The 20,120-nt window shown below is 45.6% G+C and overlaps 9 protein-coding genes across 9 annotated transcripts; 6 read left to right on the forward strand and 3 right to left on the reverse strand.

Moving 5' to 3' along the window:
• Positions 1-129: 129 nt before the first annotated feature.
• On the forward strand, positions 130-803 carry BDV37DRAFT_277138 (uncharacterized protein; the record flags this gene model as incomplete). Its single annotated transcript, XM_032085692.1, has 3 exons — positions 130-141; positions 403-486; positions 534-803. 3 exons carry the CDS (start codon positions 130-132, stop codon positions 801-803), a joined length of 366 nt encoding a protein of 121 aa, XP_031934466.1.
• A 1,345-nt stretch (positions 804-2,148) lies between these two features.
• On the forward strand, positions 2,149-2,743 carry BDV37DRAFT_266414 (uncharacterized protein). The gene is made up of 3 exons (XM_032083914.1): positions 2,149-2,178; positions 2,239-2,383; positions 2,441-2,743. The coding sequence occupies exons 2-3, from the start codon at positions 2,269-2,271 to the stop codon at positions 2,734-2,736; spliced, it is 411 nt and encodes a 136-aa protein (XP_031934467.1). The 5' UTR covers positions 2,149-2,178; positions 2,239-2,268; the 3' UTR covers positions 2,737-2,743.
• A 763-nt stretch (positions 2,744-3,506) lies between these two features.
• Positions 3,507-3,959, forward strand: BDV37DRAFT_289665 (uncharacterized protein; the record flags this gene model as incomplete). The annotated part of the gene is made up of 1 exon (XM_032088525.1): positions 3,507-3,959. The coding sequence occupies one exon, from the start codon at positions 3,507-3,509 to the stop codon at positions 3,957-3,959; it is 453 nt and encodes a 150-aa protein (XP_031934468.1).
• Positions 3,960-4,553: 594 nt separating this feature from the next.
• BDV37DRAFT_289666 (uncharacterized protein) lies at positions 4,554-5,255 on the reverse strand (the record flags this gene model as incomplete). The annotated part of the gene is made up of 1 exon (XM_032088526.1): positions 4,554-5,255. The coding sequence occupies one exon, from the start codon at positions 5,253-5,255 to the stop codon at positions 4,554-4,556; it is 702 nt and encodes a 233-aa protein (XP_031934469.1).
• A 211-nt stretch (positions 5,256-5,466) lies between these two features.
• On the reverse strand, positions 5,467-6,557 carry BDV37DRAFT_266417 (uncharacterized protein). The gene is made up of 3 exons (XM_032083915.1): positions 6,222-6,557; positions 5,771-6,159; positions 5,467-5,672 (listed from the first exon to the last, which is right to left on the reverse strand). The coding sequence occupies exons 1-2, from the start codon at positions 6,396-6,398 to the stop codon at positions 5,953-5,955; spliced, it is 384 nt and encodes a 127-aa protein (XP_031934470.1). The 5' UTR covers positions 6,399-6,557; the 3' UTR covers positions 5,467-5,672; positions 5,771-5,952.
• A 479-nt stretch (positions 6,558-7,036) lies between these two features.
• Positions 7,037-9,132, reverse strand: BDV37DRAFT_266419 (uncharacterized protein). The gene is made up of 3 exons (XM_032083916.1): positions 8,893-9,132; positions 7,192-8,773; positions 7,037-7,130 (listed from the first exon to the last, which is right to left on the reverse strand). The coding sequence occupies exon 2, from the start codon at positions 8,415-8,417 to the stop codon at positions 7,479-7,481; it is 939 nt and encodes a 312-aa protein (XP_031934471.1). The 5' UTR covers positions 8,418-8,773; positions 8,893-9,132; the 3' UTR covers positions 7,037-7,130; positions 7,192-7,478.
• A 951-nt stretch (positions 9,133-10,083) lies between these two features.
• Positions 10,084-11,804, forward strand: BDV37DRAFT_266421 (glycoside hydrolase family 18 protein). Its single transcript, XM_032083917.1, has 6 exons — positions 10,084-10,267; positions 10,335-10,709; positions 10,766-10,825; positions 10,884-10,953; positions 11,014-11,549; positions 11,619-11,804. The coding sequence occupies exons 1-6, from the start codon at positions 10,124-10,126 to the stop codon at positions 11,715-11,717; spliced, it is 1,284 nt and encodes a 427-aa protein (XP_031934472.1). The 5' UTR covers positions 10,084-10,123; the 3' UTR covers positions 11,718-11,804.
• Positions 11,805-16,365: 4,561 nt separating this feature from the next.
• Positions 16,366-17,327, forward strand: BDV37DRAFT_266427 (BTB/POZ domain-containing protein). The gene is made up of 2 exons (XM_032083918.1): positions 16,366-16,527; positions 16,577-17,327. The coding sequence occupies exons 1-2, from the start codon at positions 16,508-16,510 to the stop codon at positions 17,307-17,309; spliced, it is 753 nt and encodes a 250-aa protein (XP_031934473.1). The 5' UTR covers positions 16,366-16,507; the 3' UTR covers positions 17,310-17,327.
• Positions 17,328-17,876: 549 nt separating this feature from the next.
• On the forward strand, positions 17,877-18,941 carry BDV37DRAFT_266429 (BTB/POZ domain-containing protein). The gene is made up of 2 exons (XM_032083919.1): positions 17,877-18,050; positions 18,106-18,941. Exons 1-2 carry the CDS (start codon positions 17,989-17,991, stop codon positions 18,794-18,796), a joined length of 753 nt encoding a protein of 250 aa, XP_031934474.1. The 5' UTR covers positions 17,877-17,988; the 3' UTR covers positions 18,797-18,941.
• The last annotated feature ends 1,179 nt before the right edge of the window (positions 18,942-20,120 follow it).

The raw sequence follows: 20,120 nt of genomic DNA on the forward strand, positions 1-20,120 counted from the left end.
CTTTCTCAATACACCTAATTCGATACGATACGGTGACTAATCCATACAAGTGTTGTAAAAAATGCTTTTCTGTCTTTCAGGCCCCAACATGTGACCTCCCATTTATAACTCTAAAGGGGTTAACGTTCTATGGATGGGAAGGCAAGTGATAAAATGATGACATGATGATTCGGTTGGGCGGCTCTCATCCATAGGGCTAACACTGGCATTTATATTAAGTGGCAATAAATATAGTTCAATATATTAATGTGCATCATTCTTTGTTCTTCACTATTAACGAAATAATCTACGTACGTGACACAAATCATAATGGAAGCAAAACGGGATAAAGAAGCCCACTCGCAGGCTAGACGATTCCCCAGGATCATTGAGATATAGCGCACTGGGCTAATATGTTACTAGACTCTCTCCGAGGATGAGAAACGCCGCCTCCGCCTTTATGATAGGCTGCCTCATGGAGGAGGGCTGCTCAGACGGCAATCTAGAGTATATTTCTGATAAGGCAGCCCAAGTCAGCTACTGACAAGTGAAAGGAACGGAGGTACTTTGATTCGGGTGATTTGGCTCTCTCTACAGCCGATAGAGTGACTGATGAAGGTGCAATTCAAACTGGCACAGCCCATCCTATACGTGATAGCATTTCTCGTCCTTATGCCCCGGTTCCCAACACCAGTAATGCCAACAAAGATGCGAACAAGGGCTTTAGTGGCAAGAAATCCCAAATTCCGGAAATGATAGATAGTCCTTTGCACCAATCAATCGACAATGCGAATAGGATGCAGAAACCAGAAGGAACAGTTTAGGATGGATTTGACGTTTGTTTTGGTTCAAGTTCAATTCAGAAGAACCTTATGTGATGCTTATGTCAAGTTTGGTAGAAAGAGATCACAAGCTTAGTTACGGCAATTTAGTGGGGTATACCACTATTGTCGTTTCTGCTGGGGTATTACTTTTACCCAGATATAACCATGTCGAGCTTACTATCAAATAGAAATATTTTCTGCTAGGACAGTGATACAAAAACGTTCAATATAAAAAATCGATGCCACCCACCAGGCCATCCTCAAGGTTTCTACCACGCGTGAAACTACTCGAGCAGCAGTACTATTCCCCCACTATGATCTCCATGCTATCTCCCAAAAGGCTAATACAAGTGAGGAATGCGCCCGCTCTTCGCGCTTGCATCGTTCATGGTCAAAACTTTCCTAGGACCAGTTTCGGGAAACCTGCGTGTTAAATTATAGCTTGCGGTAGCTGCTTCCTGAGGTAGAGTATAAGTGACGTTAAGCACTATCGTTGCTGCTCTTGGAACTATTAAGTCTGGTGTCATAACTGTCGCTAGCTGAAATCTCGTATATAGGCTCATAGCATTGCTGTACTCATTGAATGGTGTTGGGGAGCGGCGATTAGTCGTCATTGAAGTATTTGCTTTATGTGATAACAAGCTGTTTAATTCCTTGGCTCTGTTCTTTGGCATTTGTCAGATAATGTGAATCAGTAAGAAAGCATAGGATTCGTACCAATTTGCCAATGTGGCTGCATTGTCGGAACTAGAAGGAATATGGCCAAATATTAGGAATTATCTGGAAAGCTACGTTATCAGGGGGAACAAAATGCCGAGAGAAACATGGCTTAAGTATCTTTTTATTTTAGAAAACAAGGAATGGGATCGTTATGACGTCAGCAACCCTGATAGCAGATAAGAGGCAGACGAGGAATATTTCAAAGGATCTTAGTACGACGGATGTATTATTCTCCGACCCCATTCGCAATCCGTGCTTTCTTCCAATGTCATGTCTCTTTTTTGGACGCATGTGGCCCTGGTCCACCTCCTAACCCCACAATTGAGATATATAATTATGCTCCAGTCTCGTTTGCATCAACGTGAGATATTCTCTCCAAAGGGGGAATAGGATATTAGCGTAAAGGGACATTGGATATTTTAACCTTGGGCTGGTGCCATAAATGTCAAAGAAGAAACCTGGAAGGATTTGTAAGACGAATATTATCCATACCTATAATGGTGCAGTTTGCTTTCTTTGTTCCAACTGGCCCTAGTGTTTGTTTGCTGCATGCATACTTAGTGTCTGTTATTCGTAAAATGGCAAACATGAAAAACGCAGCGGCAATAGAAACAGAAAGAGAGTCAGTCTCTTATAAAGAGAATGTGAAGCTGGTCTTGTAAGTTATAGTTATTCTTTCTTATCTCCATCCCGAGTTCTTTTTCCCCCCACCTAAACACGATTAGCATCAGTGCGAACGTTGTCAATGGCAAGTCCTCCAGCCCCACTCAGAACACTTCTGCCTGCAGTATGTCGCAGCCCTCATAAGCCTCCTACCCCCGTTCACTGTGTCGAGCGAAGGTCAAAGCGGCGGAGTTTAGCTTGCTCGTCGTGTCAACGAAAGAAAGTAAAAGTATGTATTATCTCATAATACGTGCGTTTAAGTATTGCTTATATTCTAAAGTGCAGTGGCCCTCCTCCCTGTGGAGCATGCGCTGCAACGAACAGCGAGTGTTGTTTCGAGCCTTTAACAGACAAACGGCGAAAATTGACACGGAAGGCTGCAGAGAAAGACATGGAAAGCTATCGACATGTATCCATGTACTTAATCAGTATCCTGCGTTCTGGGAAGGAAGATGCTGTGAACAATCTAGTAAAGGAGGTTCAGAAAGCCTCATCCCTTGATTCAGCTCTTGCAGATCTGCAGTCTTTAATTTCTCGGGAGAAGAGCTGATTCTTCTGTTGAAAACCAAACTATTAGGTTCAACTTTTTATTCAAATAGTATCCCGAATAGGAGTCGTATTTTGTTTGATTTGCCACTGAGTTATATCATATACGTGCTTATTGCTGGCTATACACGACTAAAGAGAGCGGTGAAAGACAACAAATCTTATTGTTTCTTAACCTAAGGATATGGTGTTGAATCGCTGTGATGCGATCGGGTCGATCGCATATGTCGGACAGCTCAGTCTTAATCGGTTGTTCATGAAATGCCAATCCTTGAATGGGGCATGGATAGGTGCGATATTAACATGCAAGGGAGGATTGTAAATAATTCTGCAGTATATAGTGCTGTCAGGAGAGATGCATGATCTTCTGAAAATCCTCCCTGGTTGCCTTGCGAGAAGTAAAATCTTTCCTCGTCTTTCAGAAAAGGGGCATAGTCTAGCACAGAATATAGTTATATATACCAACTTTGTAGTAGATCCTATAGTTTCTGTTGTCTTGCTTGTTCTTCTACCACTGATTTGTAAGCGTGATATAACATTATCTGCTGCTCAATCATAAATTACTGGGAGTGCTATTTTGGGCTGGCTTTGGGTCAAGTTCAAAAAGAATTATCCCTGGCTCATCAACAAAATCTTTCTGTAAGGTCCCTGCGCACACACACCCGTTTCCGGAACTGAAAAATCTCTCACAGGCCAGCTTGCCTTAACGCCGCTGCTGGGTTGCTGACGACAGCAGTTAATGTTTCGGCGTCCCAGGCTGGAACCTGCTCCGTCATGGCTTTGACGACAATTATTGTGACAGCATTGACATTCGTGCTGTTTGGTGGCTCGTTAGTCTTCTACAAATTTGTCAAACTGAAAAGAGTTTTAGACGATGATCAACTCGAAGGCCAGGCCCAATCTGTCCTTAGACAATGGGGGCATTCTGACCTGCGATCGGCGTTAGCCCAGGCTCAGGCCGCTTTGGATGATCACAGATTCGTAGCTCTGAAAGCGACTGCTACGGAAGCTCTGGCTCTTTCTGAGCTCTTAGACGGAAGTATGCCTTCAACAGGCGTGGAAACTGACGCCCGTGGAGCTGAAGTCACAGAAATGGCCAACCGACAGGCTCGAAGCAAGGCCAATCGATTGTGTGATTACCTTACCGAACTTTGTTTGGCACATGTGAACGATAGCTCCTCGGACCAAAAAAATGTTCTCAAGGGCAAATCAGGCTCTCATACTTGACTTCTCCTGCCCACGGCCGCATTTTTGGAACGTCGTCTACAATTCACACCAACAGCACTGCGTAAGGCGAATGACTCTACTTTTCCGCTTAATGAGCCGCTTCTCGATCTCATATTTCGCTGGGTAGATACTACTTTTTTCTCAATTAACCCTCATCCGTTCCCTGTCTCGAAAGCTTCAATATTAAGTAGTGTTCATGCAAACAGTTAGTCCCTATGTAAAGTCATATTGCACGTCCTAGATACAGCGATGACGATGAAGATGATTACATTTCCCCGATATAGCTCGCTCCAAAAGTGTACGCTGTTCGGGAGTGCTGTCAAACCGCGAGATAGTGGGTACCGGCTAATGAGACACTAGTAGATGCCCTCACGTGGGTTCCCGCTTGCTTTTCCGAGATAACAAAATGTAAAGCAAAGTAAACAAAAACCCTCCCTTGAATTACCTTTGACCTGTCGGCCGCCGTCTGTGCGTGCACATGGTGACCTTCGGCCGATACTTGAACAATTCCTGGTAGAATCTTTCGCTCCAACCAGAGGGACCTCTGTCTATTCATCACCATTAACTTCAATCTAACACACCCGCTGTAGCCTGCTAGTGCACTGCAGGAACAATATTTGGTGACAGCATTACAGCACTGTAGACAAGAACCAGATGCATAATGTATAAACTTGGTTGCCATCCCTGGAATAGGCCCATTCTTTCAAGCGGCCGGACAAAATACTGCATAGCCCCGAGACCATTATAAACGGCAACCCGAGCAACTTCCAAGGTAAGCGGCACCGGCTGGCCCAGTGGCCCTGCGAGACCATGGATGACCGGAACCAGGGCAAGCAAGCCAAAGGAAGTGCAGTGATATTGAAACTTGACGCTTGACACATGAGAGCCCGGGGTTCGTACCAGCACTTCGACCAGATGTCCCACAAAAAGCAAGGAGATAGCGCAAATGTACCCGAGTTGCACCAAGGAGTGAGTGGAGAACTGAAGAGCGACGTAGGAGATGGTGGTTGCATAAATCAATAGCAAGATGCCTCCGAACTCAAGTTTCTCCCAATAGCATGCATTGGTGCTACCAAGGACAAGGAGGATACGGTAGGCGAGACTCAGGAAACACCAGGAGACGACGCCGACGCCGAAGAGAACTGTCGCGAGCGAGTTACTGATATCCGCATGGGACACAGGGAATTGAAAGAGTAGACATTGAAGTGTAAATAAAGAAAAATAAGAGATCCCAAAAATATCGAGAATAGCGATCACTGTGGAGTCACGTAGAGTAAGGATATTAGGACCCTCCATCGAAGAGATATACTCTTGATACCTTCACCGAGCGATTGTGATCAGGATTTTGCTTGCCACCAGAGTCTGGGCAGCAATCTTCTTTTATAAGTAAGAATTAAGGGGAATAAGATGGAATGCAATTTTGACAGCGCCTGTAGAGCCGATGCGGAGAAAGCGTTCATCTGAGCCCGCGGAACTCTTTCAGAAGACTTTTTTGACCATTTACTACTTTCACGCCTTGCATTTTGTTGTCCTGCAGGCTGGTTACATCTGATCCATTGAATAAATTCATCTTCCGGGATGTCTCTTCCATCGTTCAAAATGGCACCCTTCGCACTGCGAAGTCGCCACAAGATCGCCCGGTGTGTGAATCTACGTGAGAGAGAAGATGCATATTAGAGAGGCTAAGCGATATTCTTTTTTGCACTCAATAATCTATACGAGGCTTATATCAACATTCGATCTCATTTCAGGGGCCAATCACTCACCAAGAGATCCTAAACAAATGATGAAAACATATTTGAGGCACTGACCAAAACAACTTGTAACTGCACTAATCTGCTTCGGGCGTGAAGGCCAGATATACTTAGCCTAACTGACAATAGCCAGCAATCGAACACAAAAGCGACCGCGGTAACCAGGTAACTGATTGAGGCTATACCAGTGAGAACCCATGGCAGAAACTCGACTTTTGAACGATGGTATATCGCACTAGTCACCCAATGGAACGAAGCGATACCAACGTAGTCAAAAGAGATGAACAGAAGAAAAACAGATGCCTGGTTGATGTGCACATTAGGGTCCCAATAAGACAGAAGGCTAAGTTTGCTACCGTTGAAGTACCAGCAAACATGAAACAGAATATCTTCAGTTGGTGATGTTGGAAGGTGGGATGTCGTAGGTGGACATAGACTTGAACAAACTGTGACTAGATCAGACCCCTCACAAAACCTTCTTTTGTTGCTCTGGTGGAAAATACCATACCCCCTGTATGGAGACAAGGATGCCAACTGTAGCGAGAAGGATTCCCGTGGTAGGTGACTTAACCACTATCAATATGGGGATTGAATGGGTAGTCAGTAGTGGGCATGCGGAAATGGAAAGGGACAGGCTAAGTCTAGGGATGAGACCAGCTTGCTGAGCGAACATTAGGGCAGACATATCACCGAATCAAGACGCACGCATCCCTGATGGATCCACAGTAAGGGTGGACGGTCGATGGCATACATGCCCATTTAGGCTGAACGGACCCCGAGAAGAGATACGGTGTGGATGGAATGCCGCGATTTATTCAGCATCACTATTTGCGGCTAATGTAACTTAGTCTGGAAGTTTTTCCACTCATTGCGTAAAATTAACTAAGCTTTCATTTCACCAGAAAACCCAACGGCTTTTATGACAATGTCCCTGACCCAGCTTGACTGGATATTAGTGCCTATATACAGGATGGGAAAGCTCAAAGAACCATACAATATACCACCTTATAAAAAGTGCTCATCTCCGTCATATAATCATAGCGACATGATGTAGGGTGGCCCCGCGGCGATTGATGAATTGATGATATCTTACGCGTGATAGGTCTGTTACGGTAGGTTGGTTGGTTGGTTGATGTCATTTACCCTGACCCCTCGCGAGTTGGATCTCAGGCTACATGAGTTATAGACACAGTGGCGGCCTGATAGGCTGCCACCATCCCCCTAGGCAGAAGGCAATTACAAATAGCTGCACCAAGTGATAAATTACCGATTGGTCCACTACGAGCGAGGATAAGCGTTAGCGTGAACTGTCAGAGAGAATTCCCCGAATGCATGGCGATTGGTACCGTATCTATAGGGCCGAAATCGGTATCATTAGCCTGGGCTGAATTGGTCAAATTCTTGCCGAGGCTTCTGTGTAAGCCGCAAAATCAATATAGCGACTGTCAATTCATTTCTTTATTGACTTGGAACTCTAGATTTATCCTCATGTAAACATTCCTTTGAACATGAAGGTTTGGTCATCGAGCCCCAAAGCCCCACTTCCCTATCGGGTCATGCATGCCATCGAAAGGGCGTGCCGCGTATTTACAACGGTGTTAGTTGGAGGAATGGTGTGTAGACCTTCAAGCATAGTAATCCTACGAACATGCCTCATTCTTCCTACTCTATCGATTCGTCAGAATTAAAACCACACAGACAAATACGAAGGGGAATGGTTGCTTCGTCTGACAGGACGAGAAACCGTCCCTCCTCATCCTCATCTTCAAACATTAACACTCCTCTTCCAGGTGTCTTTGATGATGTCCCAATAACGCTCCTTCTCGAATCTGACATGATTCACGTGTGGGCTTCCCACAAATTCCTCCATTGTCACATACTTCGATGCATCGTCGACTCCACACGCCGACATGTTCTCTACTGCAATATCTGCATGCTGGATCACTTGACACACAGGGATCATATCATCGCTAGGACCATATATATAAGCCCTTGGTATCGGGCGTAGAGCAACCTGCTCTGCAGTAGCAGCCCTTCGCATAAGAAACACATCGTTTGTGGAGTTCAACCGAGCGTAAAGTTTCGTGGCTACGTGAGTCACAAGACCTGCTTTCTCGAGAGCAAGCGTCACCCCGATGATACTGTATGCCACAGCCTTCGCCATAAAGGCGATCAGTATGTTCTTGGAGGGCGAGCCTAGCGCGAGTGCATTGGCCATTGGCGCGAAGATGGGCATGCTAGGACAAGAATCGAAGATAATTGATGTGACGGGCAGCGCGAATGGTCGATGATTCTTCTCACAGGCTTCGGAAAGTTGAACAGCGGAATGAGAGCCAGTGTTGGAGAATAAATGAAGCAAAACTTTTAGGTCGGGCGTTGAGTCCATGTATCCTCGAAGAACTGTGGCGGCAGGCTGGAACCATTGCATCTGGGAAGTGTCTGATTTCCACATCATGTTTGCGACGCAGTTGTTGATGAGGAGAATTTTGGCGGTTGGGTAGAGAGATTTGTGTCCGTCAATGTATTTTGCAATGTGTCTTGCTTGGGCGAATCCCCAGGCACAGATGATGATGACATCTGGGTTTGATTGTGTCGAGTTGGATTTTTCAGTCGGAGTGCCTTGCTGTAATGGCGAATAAAGGGATACTCCTTGACTCAGCTGCATGAAACCGGCGTGGCGGAGAATCGTCGAGTCTGCCGACATCTTGATTGATACTCTTGTAGCCAGGCAAGGTGGTTAGGTTGGTGCTATAATTAAACGAGCGTCGAGAAGGTAATCGAAAACCAAATCTTTATAGTACAACGTCAAAATTTTCAACACTGTTACATGTGGTGTAGATGATCAGTAATCCAACAAAAACAAAAGTCCAGGCAGCTATGCACAAAACCTCGGTTCGGACGGTGGAGACAGCCAAGTGTGGGCTGAAATAATAATGATGACGATATCACTGCCGAGTTTGCATCGGCTTCCCGACCGTATGAAATCGCAAATGTCGCTTTATTCATTTCGGTATAATCAAATGTTCCGCACAAATCGCTTTGGCGACGCGTTTTTTATCCTTTTCCATTAGCACAACGCACATCCAAATTTCATGGTCCTTGCATAACATCGGCAATAGTACAAAGACCGAAATTAATATAGAAGGCACTGATTTGTGCTCATATCCAAGATACACACCAGGCTATTCAATGGTCCTAAATTCTTATAACTCGAGTCGCGCTTTCACCTCTCGAGGTGCGTTGCGATTCGTGAATATAACATGGAGATCAGAAGGATTGGGTTTTGCAATGAAGATTTGAGGCACAACCGAAAAAGTGACAATACTAATGATCATCTCCAGCATAATATTAGAGTAGTCGAATTTCTCTCGGATTGCGTGTAGAGGCGATTTGTCCCTTTTATTCAATGACACTTAAGCATAGCGAGCAGAGAAGATACAAGATACCAAGCAACGAGGAATTAAGTGCCCGATAATCTTATGCAAATCTTGTCTTGCCACGCACAATCATTCCTCGCGGACGGCCGTGGTCGTCACCTGATCGACGGCCTGAGCCTAGCGAGGTAATCGTCTTTCATTATTACAGACGACTGTGGGGCAACCTCTATATTAAGCGGCCGTAGTATATTTCATACACAACTTTACGCCATCGTTAATTCCATGTGTATTAGACTTCGTAAATTTGTAGTCTTTGTACCTCTCTACTGCCAAGAATTTCGCTTAATTCAACATTGCCGTATACCACATCATTGTAATAGCCTGAAAATATGATGACCGTGATAAAAAAAGCCCATTCACATATAATTGTCCTTCATACTCATCTCAGACGTCTTGATGGGTGATCTTGGCGTCCCAGTAGTCGACGGCAGATTTCCTAGTAGTACATGACGCCCTGTATTTCAGCACTAGGACATACTATTTTCTTTGTTTTTTTCAAAGCAGCGATACCACAATCCATCCAGTTGAGGTAATTCCTATTCACAAATAACCATTAAATTGTTGTTAGAGGGTAAAAATGCTGGACTCTGTAGGTACCTCGCGGCTGTTTCACCATGTAGGGCATTTCATATCACCGGGATGGGGGGTTACACTTGCAAGCCTGGAAACGTCACAAAGGACGTTTGCACCGATATCAGACGATAACCACCTAGATATAACTAAATATCCCAAGCCCAACATTGCTTATACTCTTATCGACCGTATTCGAAGAGTGTATCCGTAAATTGTTTCTTTGAATACAGTAAACCCGTTTTCAAACAACTACATGGCTGCCTGAATTTTCAACAACTTATTTTGTTTCTTCACACACTATAAGTACGATGTTCTCTGTCCGCTTCCCATGTTAATGCTCTATCATTCCAGCTAGTCCCACGACAGGCCAGGTTACCGTTTGCAGAACAGCCCATTCATCATGAGGCTTTTCCTTTGGTTACTGCTAGTGAAGTCCTGGTTTGCTATTGCTACGGTCGTTTCACATTCTGGCAGCGCGAATAATTCAGCACTTGGGACTCGTGCTGCGGGAGAATATCTCTCGGTGGCCTATTTTGTCAACTGGGTCAGTTAGCATGGCGCAACCCGGACTATTCTCATCTAAGCACAGTACATTGACTAGCCCTTTAAAGGCAATCTACGGCCGTAGCTTCAATCCTAGTGACCTCCCTGTCGACAAGCTGACGCATGTGCTGTATGCCTTTGCGAATGTGCGCCCCGATACCGGGGAGGTATATATGACGGACTCTTGGGCCGATGTTGAAAAACATTATCCTGGAGACTCCTGGAATGATGAAGGAAACAATGTTTATGGCTGTATCAAACAGCTCTTCCTTCTCAAGCAAAAGAACCGAAATCTTAAGGTACTTCTGTCCGTCGGTGGCTGGACTTACTCCACCAACTTTGCTGCTGCGCTAGGAACTGCCTCTGGCCAGGCAAAATTTGCCTCATCTGCTACGGATCTAGTCAAAAACCTTAGATTCGACGGTATTGACATTGACTGGGAGGCACGTTACGCATCTCCCTATTACACGTCACATTGTCGTACTAAATAGGACCGCAGTACCCTGCCGATGATGCCCAGGCCAATAACATGGTCTCTACGCTCGAACAGCTGCGTACGGTTTGTACTACTAGACTCAAGCTTCTAAGAAAGGAGACCTAATCTCACGGGTTGGTAGTCACTAGATGCCTACAGTGCTGCAAATGCCAACGACTACCACTTCTTGATCACGGTTGCTTGCTCGGCCGGTAAGTTGGGTCGGCACCTGTGACGATTACGCATTTGTGGCAAGGCTAACCGTTGACTAGGTTCGACAAATTACGAGAAACTTCACATAGGCCAGATGGACACTTACATCGATTTCTGGAATCTGATGGCCTATGACTACTCCGGTAGTTGGGGCACAATTGCCGGGCGCCATGCCAATGTCTATGCTTCGACAGCCAGCCCATCCACCACTCCATTCAATACTGACCAAGCAGTAGCCTACTATACATCTAACGGAGTGGCTGCTGACAAAATCGTCCTGGGTATGCCTCTTTACGGCCGCTCTTTCATGGGAACAGCAGGGCCGGGCACGCCTTTCACTGGAGTAGGTAGTGGTAGCTGGGAAAACGGCGTGTGGGACTACAAGGCACTGCCCCTGACTGGTGCCACCGTCAACTACTTATCACAGCCGCTTGCGAGCTACAGCTACGATGAGGCACGGCAAATGATGGTCAATTATGATACTCCTCAAGTTGCACATGATAAAGCCCAATATGTGATTTCCAAGGGCCTTGGCGGGGGGATGTGGTGGGAGAGCAGTGGCGACAAGGACGGCACTGATAGCTTAATTACGACGGTATGTCGGCGTGACTGCTCCCGGTGCGATTCCCGCGCCGTGGGTACGATTACTGATCAAATTTCAAAGGTTGTTGACATTTTTGGGACCCTGAGGCAAACTCGGAATGAACTGAATTATGCTGCCTCCTCATACGACAATCTGAAAGCGGGTTTCCCATCTAGGTAGCGTGGCAGTTCAATGACTTGCAGTGCGTTTGTTTGTTCATTTGTATTTCATGAGCTAGTTCTTCCCCCGACCGAGCGATTATAGCACTGTGACGTATAGTATTCCTGCATCCTCCGTTTCTTACGTCTAAACTTTCAAATACGAGTGTTGCAACTACGTCACATCGGGATCCCGGTTTATGTAGTAGCTAAGTTCCTTGCCCTACGCGTACAAAAGAACATGTCATGATAGCCCTCAAATGTACATGGTTCTAGCGGCATACCTTCTAGTTTCTTTTTGCTTTGATCTTACTCGCTTAAGAAGCCTTGCGGAAATTGTCATAGGCAATGTATTGCCCTACCGGGCGCATGAAGAATTCGGACCCAGTTTTGTCGTTCAGTCTATGAGTTATAGAAAAGGCAGCAGTGACTTACCCGTCGTACATGTGACCGTACATGTGAGAACGTGGAGAACGGTTCGCTTGGTAATTACACATCAATATCTTGTGCACACTGCATATGAGAGAATAGGCTATTTTTCTACTGTCAAGTACTTTATATTATCATATCCACAAATAGACATCTTCAGGGCCCGACAGTGGGCTCAACCCTTGGGCCCAAAGCCCGACCCGACGTGGGCCCGTGGCTCAACTTTTAGGCCCAAGCCCGACCATTCGGCCCATGTCGGGCCCCCGATGGGCCCCCAACAAAGCCCATTGTTGCATAAAAGTCCGGTCTTGGCGTTCATAAAGGCGCTTAATAATCTAATTAAATAACGGTTTTTTACGTCCGTTCTGGTTCTTCTCATAAAAATACTGTACCTGGGCACCTCCAAATTGAAAAATGTAGGAAATCACTCCGAAATAAGAATAATAATCCCTCGTTCACTATTAATTGCTATAGAGGAAAATTACTTTCTACAGTTTTAAGTGCTCGTTATTGACAGAAGAATTGTTCTTCCATGGAGGACAATATATATCTTTTATATGGGCGAGTATATATCGCACAGACGCCTACTAATGACCTTCAGTACTGCAGACAACTCCTTTCCAAACCTCAACTAAGGCCGGATTCTCTTTAGTATACCACCCTGCCTTATATATGCCTGAATCATATCTATTTTAATATGATCGTCTGGACAGAAGTGTTATGTTTTGCGTTGTACTTAGGCCGTGACCACCGGGTCCTGGACTGTTGGTTACTATTTCTGAGGTCCCTAGCGCCGAATAGGCTGGGAATAGGCTTCTGTGGGCTATCAATGGGCCATCCATGGGCCCTTACCGGTTATTCGTGGGCTATCGTGGGCTTTGATGGGCTTTGACGGGCCTGACCTACTGAATTATGATATCTACTCCACAAGATCCTAGTAGAATGATAATTGCTTTTGATTTGAGCTACCCGACACGGCTCTCATAATATCATGCTGAATCTAGCTCTCCTTACAGGTAAGTTTCTCCTTTCTCTGGTTTTCTTGATGACCGTGATGATCTACAAGCTAGTCAAAGCTTAACCATGTCCCAGAGCCAGCAGTCCGACTTACCATCGTCTTTATATGATGGGGAAATCGATAATCTGACATACCATGCTTATTTACATCCCCTCGCAACCCCATCGGATACCCAACCTACCTTTGACGCCCTTGATGCTTCCTTCCTCCGACCGGCGGCTCCCCCCACTGTTCCATCTATCCTTGAGCATGTTGGACCCGATCGAAGAAAAGCTTATATCCTTTACAACGAAATGGCTCACAATGAATTTGTTGAGTGGTGGCTGCAGACGGACTATGGAACAAGAAGCAAGATAAACTGGGACTCAAACCATCTCTCTGATGTCTGGAAGCACTTTGATCAGGTTGCCCATAATGTGGACGGCGCACCAAAGGTTATGTGCAAACGATGCGGCCAGATCCTTGAGCATCCTTACTCGAAAAACAAGGACCGTAAGGGAAGGGATACAGGCCACGGCTTATCAACAATGACAAGGCATCTAAAGACTGCAAGCTGCTTACGATCGGATAGCCGGCGGAAGGGTGAAATATCTAAGTTCCTACAAAAGGGGGTACGTTCTACAATAAGGACAGTATCAAGATACCCATATTAAACTTAACTTCAATAGGATACTGCCCCGACCGACATTCCGTTCTCCCAACAAGGTTGGGAAGAGACGACCTTATCATTTCTTTCACTTAATCGACTTCCGTTCACGCTTATCGAGCACCCAACATTCATCCGCTTGATCAAAATGGCCCGGTCCGCGCCATCTTGTCCGTCTGTCCCCTCTGCGATCACGATTCGTCGCCGTCTCAAGACTCTAGTACAGGATCGGCAGCAAGGCATCCTTCGAATGCTTCCACCAGAATCCAAGATTTCAATTGCACTTGATTGTTGGACCTCACCATTTTCCCAAGCTTTTATGGCTATTACCGGCTATTTTATTGACGCAGACTGGGTATATCGGGAGGTTCTTCTTGGATTTAAGCCGCTCCGTGGGGCACATACGGGTTCGAATATGAGCAATATTCTTTCCGAGATACTTATAGGGTATCAAATTCAAGATCGAGTCTTCGGGCTAACAACGGATAATGCGTCAAACAACAAAACGCTTGTTGATTCTCTTCAGCAAGTCTCATCTGAGGACGTGAATCTAATTCGGACGCCCTGTCTTGCTCATGTTATCCAACTTAGTCTGAACCAGCTTCTAGATTGTCTGAATGCAATTCCGCTCAATGAAACCGCAGAAACTAAATGGACCGACCGGCAATCGTCAGCAGCAAAGGCCAACGCAAGACAGCAAAAGTATCAGATTTCATCTACTTTGAAGAAGGTCCGGTTTCTTGCGGTTTACATTAATGCAAGCCCTCAGCGTCGAGAGGCGTTCAACAATCTTCAACCAGACGGACCCAAGCTCGTTCCTATCCAGGATGTTCGGACTCGGTGGAATTCAACCTTTCTTATGCTTCGTCGCGCCAAGCGACTCCGCCCTATCTTTACTCCGTTTTGTGCGGATTATGACTGCGAAGAGATGCTGCTAAGTGACGAAGAGTGGCGCCAAATTGACTATCTTCTTTATATCACGGAGCCATTCTTTCTTTACACAACTGAGCTTTCAAAGACTCGCGATGTGACATCGCATTTAGTCTTCAAGATTTATAATGTGCTTTTCGATCATCTTGAAAAGTCCATAAGCCAGCTCCAGCGAAAGCGGGTTCCATGGAAAATCCAGATGTTGGAGGCGCTGAAGGCTGGCCGGCGGAAGCTTGATGAATTCTACTCCGAGACCGACGGCGCCCGTGGACATCTCTATGCGACCAGTACCATGCTTTCCCCAGATAATAAGTTCCAGTTCTTTTTGACTGATGACTGGGACAAGAAGTGGCGGGATATTTACCGGAATTCCTTCCAGGAAGCTTTAGCTCCCTATCAGCAACGGCTAGCAGGGGCCCAAGGATCATCTAGCCCCCATACAACAGCAAGACCAAGCTCAGGACTAAGCCGGCTATTAAAAGGGTATAAGCAACAAGCAAAACCGGTCCGGGATGAGATAACTCAGTATCTGGACAGTGGTATGTTTATCGATCTTCGATCTCTCTCCCTTACTGAGCCTTTACTAGATATAATCGATATGGAACCTCTGCCTTTCTGGAGGGATAACCAAACCCGCTTCCCTGCAATTGCATCGCTTGCACGGGATATCCTTTCCGTTCCAGCAAACGGTGCAGGCGTTGAGAGACTTTTCAATACTGCCCGTGATCTCTGCCATTACCGGCGCGGTCAGATGAAGTCCGAGACAGTTGAAGAACTAATGATCTTTCTTTGTACTTCCAGATTTGATCTTGAACAACAAGAGATGCAGTATCTTCAGGAATATTTTACTCGTGATGAGATAGAAACGCGGAGGGAAGAAAGAGACGAGAAATTAGGGCATATAGAACTTGACGAGATTAGCGAGACTGAAGAACAGGATATGGAGCGAGACGAAGAGCAGGATAGGGATGATTCTGAGCCACAGCTACCAGAAATCAATCCCCAGCAGCGTGTGTCAGGAAGGAAACGGAAGATGAGAGGACGATGGCTTCCAGCACTACTAGCAGATCAGTTAAAAGAAACAGTATGCCAGTATGAAATATTATAGTAAAACTTGCCACTAAATACAAGAGCTCCCTGTATCTGAAACGCTCGAAATACCAGGAAAGTAATGCATAAGTTATGTAGCCACGAGGTCAAGCGCTGTTTGCATCGTTTAGCAGAGTTTTGAGGGCCCATATGGGCCCCATGCGTGGGCTTTGGGCCCGTAGAGAGAGCCCAAAGCCCATCGCGGGCCCTAACTCTGGGCCCGAAAACCGACCCACGCGCATGGTCGGGCCGGGTCGGGCTTGGGCTTTCATGGGCCCTGAAGATGTCTAACAGTAAGTACTGGAAGCTGAGTAGTGATACAGTGAATTGATATAAGGTAATCTATATTTTTACAGTATACTCTCTTAGAAACTGAGCAATTTCAGAGTAATTCGTTGACTATCTGAGGGCCAAGCGCTGAAGCGGGGCGTCAGATATTATCCAATAGAAGATGGATGCGTAATGTGAAACCAGCCCCGCGCTGAAGACGCTAGTGCTATAGGGCTAAGGCTTCTAACACATCTTCGTTCAGAGACAAGCCTAGCAAGGCCTACGACCAATCAATCCACGTCTGGCCTTCAGTGGTTCATGAAGCTGATATTTGTCCGTGAACAAAATGACTGGTAATCCATTATATAAAGCCAGTTGAACTTCGTGTAACTCCTCATCGGAGGAAATCTTGCCCCTCTCGGCTCCAATCATGACTCCATGCAACAACCGGTAAGGGTGAATGAATTTCCTGGGTGAGATATCACTAATAATTGTGCAGAGTATTTCTGTCCAAGCTCCTGAAGTTCACCATCGGCACTGATTGTGAAGAAGTTCTCATCCACAGTGAGATACTCAAATCGCATTCGACGCCCTGGTTCGACAGCGATGGCGGTAGTTTTGCTGGTGATGAATCTATCATAATCAAAGACACAGATAAACATATTTTTAGTCTTGCCTGTCAGTACTTGTACACTGGAGACTACTCTATTACGATTCCCAACGACACTCCACCTCCCGGCCTGACTTCCGGTGGACGAGAAAAGGTGGAGCAGGCCCGTGTACTCGAAGGATGCCTCTTTCGAGACACAGAGACGGTGGAACAATTCGCGGACTACCTTGTACGGCGGATTCAGCCACGGCCCTCTGAGGGTTCGCAAGGTAGCTTTAGTCCTACGATGGATTATACCGAAATGCTTCTCACCCATGCTCGCCTTCATGTTTTTGCAGCAAAATATGGACTACAGGAGCTGCATGACATCTGCCTCTTCAAGATATTGCATCTCCTGCATACTTTCCCAATATGCCAGGATCGCACTGGGGATATTGTTCGGTTGTTTGACTTTGCTCTCCGCGCGGGCACTGAGCGGTGCGAGAATCTAATCAGAATGGTGTGTCATTACGCTGCTTGGCACATCCGATTATTTCTGCACAACAGAGAGTTCGAGATACTTCTGCAGGAACAGCCCACTTTAGTTAAACTTTTACTTACTATAATGAGTGGTAGCCCTTAGTAATGAATTGGTCGAGACTTAATAAATGGGACTCCAGTTCCGTGTGTCTATGCCAAGGCTTATAGAACGGTGCGATTATCTCAAGGTCCAGACCATGCGTAACTAAATCATCGCGGAATCATCGCGGAACCAGCTGGGTTGTCTTAATCTAAGCAGCTTGCTTTACTTTACGGATTTAGGAGGGTTAGTCTTCCTTCAGAGCTCTCAATCTTCAAGAGGTTCTAAGCAGCAAGTCCGCATGGCCAAGCTGATCACGCCGGAACACAGAAGAACATTATCAGGCAAGATTCATTCAAATAATATGGCCTTCTTAGGACAAAATATACAAGACCCCTCCATCCTCGCTTTAATTATTGCAGCGAAGATATCCTCCATAGTTACCGGGATTGGACGAGGGTATCATTCATTTTGTTACGTCAGCGAGGTTACTGCATTAGATATTATACAGGTTCGTGGGACTTCCATGCAAACTAGTCAAACCACCCCAACCAGACACTCGTGGTACACCGTTTACCCCACCTTAGATAGGAATCGACGATATCACAATTCCCTAGTCGACGAATTCACGGAAGCCCATCTTAAAATATTCCCTTCATCATCTAAGCACTTCTAAAATTAAACAGCTGCGTTGTCCACTTGCCTAGAGGCCTACTGAACCTTTCCCTTGCAGTATCCCACGATGTCGACTGGAGAGTTTGCTGGCGGCTTACTCGATTTGTCGTATGAAGATTTTACGAAAATGTATGCCAATGTACTGTATCTTAATTGTGGTCTATCGCTGATATGCTCTATCTAGTCAAATGCCTCTTTACCATGGCCCTACAGTTAAGATAAAGATCGGAGCCGCAACATACGACGTCTCCAAGTCGCTTATATGCAGACACTCGCCGTATTTTGCTGCAATGTTCAAGGGGAATTTTAAAGAAGGGGAAGACCAATCAGCAGTGCTAGAAGAGGTTGAAGGAGTTGTTTCAAATAGAAGCTTTCAATTGCTTCTCCAGTGGTTATACCTTGGTCGGGTTATTCTTGGCAAAGAATCTCCAGCAGAGTGGATATCTGCTATGATTGAACTCGCAAGACTCGCAGACATGCTAAGCATTGATAACATGGAGTCGCCGATAACTGAATATATCCAATCAACTATTTTGGCCAATCCTCCCCCAAACAATAATATTTGTTTCAGAGACCCCAATACAAATGTCCACCACATCACTCCTGGGAATGTTGACGCAGCGAGTCATTTACCTAAGGAACACTCGGTTCGAATGCTACTTGTTAAAGCAGCAATAGATGCGTACCTACACTGCGATGACTTTAAATTCTCCGAAGAACTTCGAAACGTACCAGATTTTGCAGCGGATATTCTAGGGGAGTTGAAGATAGCTCTTCAAAGCGTTACGCTCGGGAAGTATACACCTTGCCACTTCAAGGACCCTTTGAGCGGGAAAGAGCTACGCTTTCTTGAACACGCCAAAGTATCCCGTTAAGTTGAATGTGGCCGCATGTGGCCTACCTCGAGTTGCATGCCACGAGTAGGTACTGCCTGATAGTAATTTATGACTCTAAGCCTTGAAATATTCATCCTACCGTATCTCACATGGTCTGAAGCTCAGTGGTGCTAGTAAATATCCGGGTTACACCCAAGGTGGAACAGCTGGTTCGTGAAATTCTGCCTTCTCATTGCAACCCAACCCATCCATGTAGGACGAATACGGGGGATAAGGAACGCAGTACAGAAGTATCTCTCAAATCAGATAACAAATCCAGGATGAGGTTTTATTCAATGCTCTTCATTTTACTACCCGTACTGAATCGTAGGGTATAGCACTATGGAGCTGGGATTACATATACTAGCTTCCAATGAAGGATTAGAGCTTATCTAGTTTATGTAATGATGCTCTGGCGACATACGCTAGCTCATTTTGTGGCAGCATGTGACAATAGCCTTATAATGAAGTACATCGTTAGTCTGGCAGCCTTTCCAGGCGACATTTATGGCCACGTGATGTATTAATGTGCATGTATATTAAGCAGTGTCCTTTTCCCTTTCCTTCAGCCAGAGCCTGGTATGATTAACAAATCTGCGTGCCGCACCTACCGCCACTCCCTGGCGAACAAAGAAAACGGGGCTTTCCTTGCGTGTTATGTGCAATGCCAGTGCAATGCCAAACAATTTGTCTAACGATCCTTAGTACAGGATTAAATTCATTGGGAAGTATCCACATAGAATAATAAGTACTTTGTATGTTGAGTTACAGACTGTATACATTATTTTGCGTTATAGAACGGCCAGTACAATGCAAAATACAAACCCCGTAGTAAGGGCTTTAAGAGACATTTACAAAAGTGACTTACTATATTTTATATAAAGGTGCCCAAAAGTATTCAAGTGTATAAACATTTGCGCCAGTATTGCAACCAGCTGTAAAAAATACTCTATACTCTCTTTCCACCAAAATACCTTGATATAATCTAGGGAGACGTCAGAAATCGTCAACCGAGGACGTGAAAACGGGAAGCAGGCCGAAATCTGGACTAGCGATTATTTAATGGGGATTTCATTTCTACGGTCGCACTTGGACGAACCAGTTAACTTCTCCATGGCTTATCTAATGTAAGTATGCTCCTGTACAAGCGCCTTGACTCGAATATACTCAAAGATCATGAGGATAGTCCTCCAGGTATCTGACATTCAAGCGATGGTTGTCTACGGTGTGCCTCCGCCAACACATATCGTTGTCCACCGACTCGTTGCAGTAGTTACAGTGACGATCGTCCAGATGCACGGCTCGGAAGTGTCGTAACAGACCC

The sequence above is a fragment of the Aspergillus pseudonomiae genome (assembly GCF_009193645.1).
Source record: "Aspergillus pseudonomiae strain CBS 119388 unplaced genomic scaffold BDV37scaffold_179, whole genome shotgun sequence".
Classification (NCBI taxonomy): domain Eukaryota; kingdom Fungi; phylum Ascomycota; class Eurotiomycetes; order Eurotiales; family Aspergillaceae; genus Aspergillus; species Aspergillus pseudonomiae.

Excerpts from the sequence above, each read along its gene's own strand:
- BDV37DRAFT_266414 (XM_032083914.1), top strand. The coding sequence starts at position 2,269 with ATGGCAAGTCCTCCAGCCCCACTCAGAACACTTCTGCCTGCAGTATGT. Across the intron at positions 2,384-2,440 it reads GTCAAAGCGGCGGAGTTTAG|GTTTAAGTATTGCTTATATT; the intron begins CTTGCTCGTCGT and ends CATAATACGTGC.
- BDV37DRAFT_266417 (XM_032083915.1), bottom strand. The coding sequence starts at position 6,398 with ATGTCTGCCCTAATGTTCGCTCAGCAAGCTGGTCTCATCCCTAGACTT. Across the intron at positions 6,160-6,221 it reads TCCTTGTCTCCATACAGGGG|TTTGTTCAAGTCTATGTCCA; the intron begins GTATGGTATTTT and ends ATCTAGTCACAG.
- BDV37DRAFT_266419 (XM_032083916.1), bottom strand. The coding sequence starts at position 8,417 with ATGTCGGCAGACTCGACGATTCTCCGCCACGCCGGTTTCATGCAGCTG.
- BDV37DRAFT_266421 (XM_032083917.1), top strand. The coding sequence starts at position 10,124 with ATGAGGCTTTTCCTTTGGTTACTGCTAGTGAAGTCCTGGTTTGCTATT. Across the intron at positions 10,268-10,334 it reads TGGCCTATTTTGTCAACTGG|GCAATCTACGGCCGTAGCTT; the intron begins GTCAGTTAGCAT and ends AGCCCTTTAAAG. Across the intron at positions 10,954-11,013 it reads CACGGTTGCTTGCTCGGCCG|GTTCGACAAATTACGAGAAA; the intron begins GTAAGTTGGGTC and ends ACCGTTGACTAG.
- BDV37DRAFT_266427 (XM_032083918.1), top strand. The coding sequence starts at position 16,508 with ATGACTCCATGCAACAACCG. Across the intron at positions 16,528-16,576 it reads ATGACTCCATGCAACAACCG|AGTATTTCTGTCCAAGCTCC; the intron begins GTAAGGGTGAAT and ends ATAATTGTGCAG.
- BDV37DRAFT_266429 (XM_032083919.1), top strand. The coding sequence starts at position 17,989 with ATGTCGACTGGAGAGTTTGCTGGCGGCTTACTCGATTTGTCGTATGAA. Across the intron at positions 18,051-18,105 it reads TATGAAGATTTTACGAAAAT|TCAAATGCCTCTTTACCATG; the intron begins GTATGCCAATGT and ends TGCTCTATCTAG.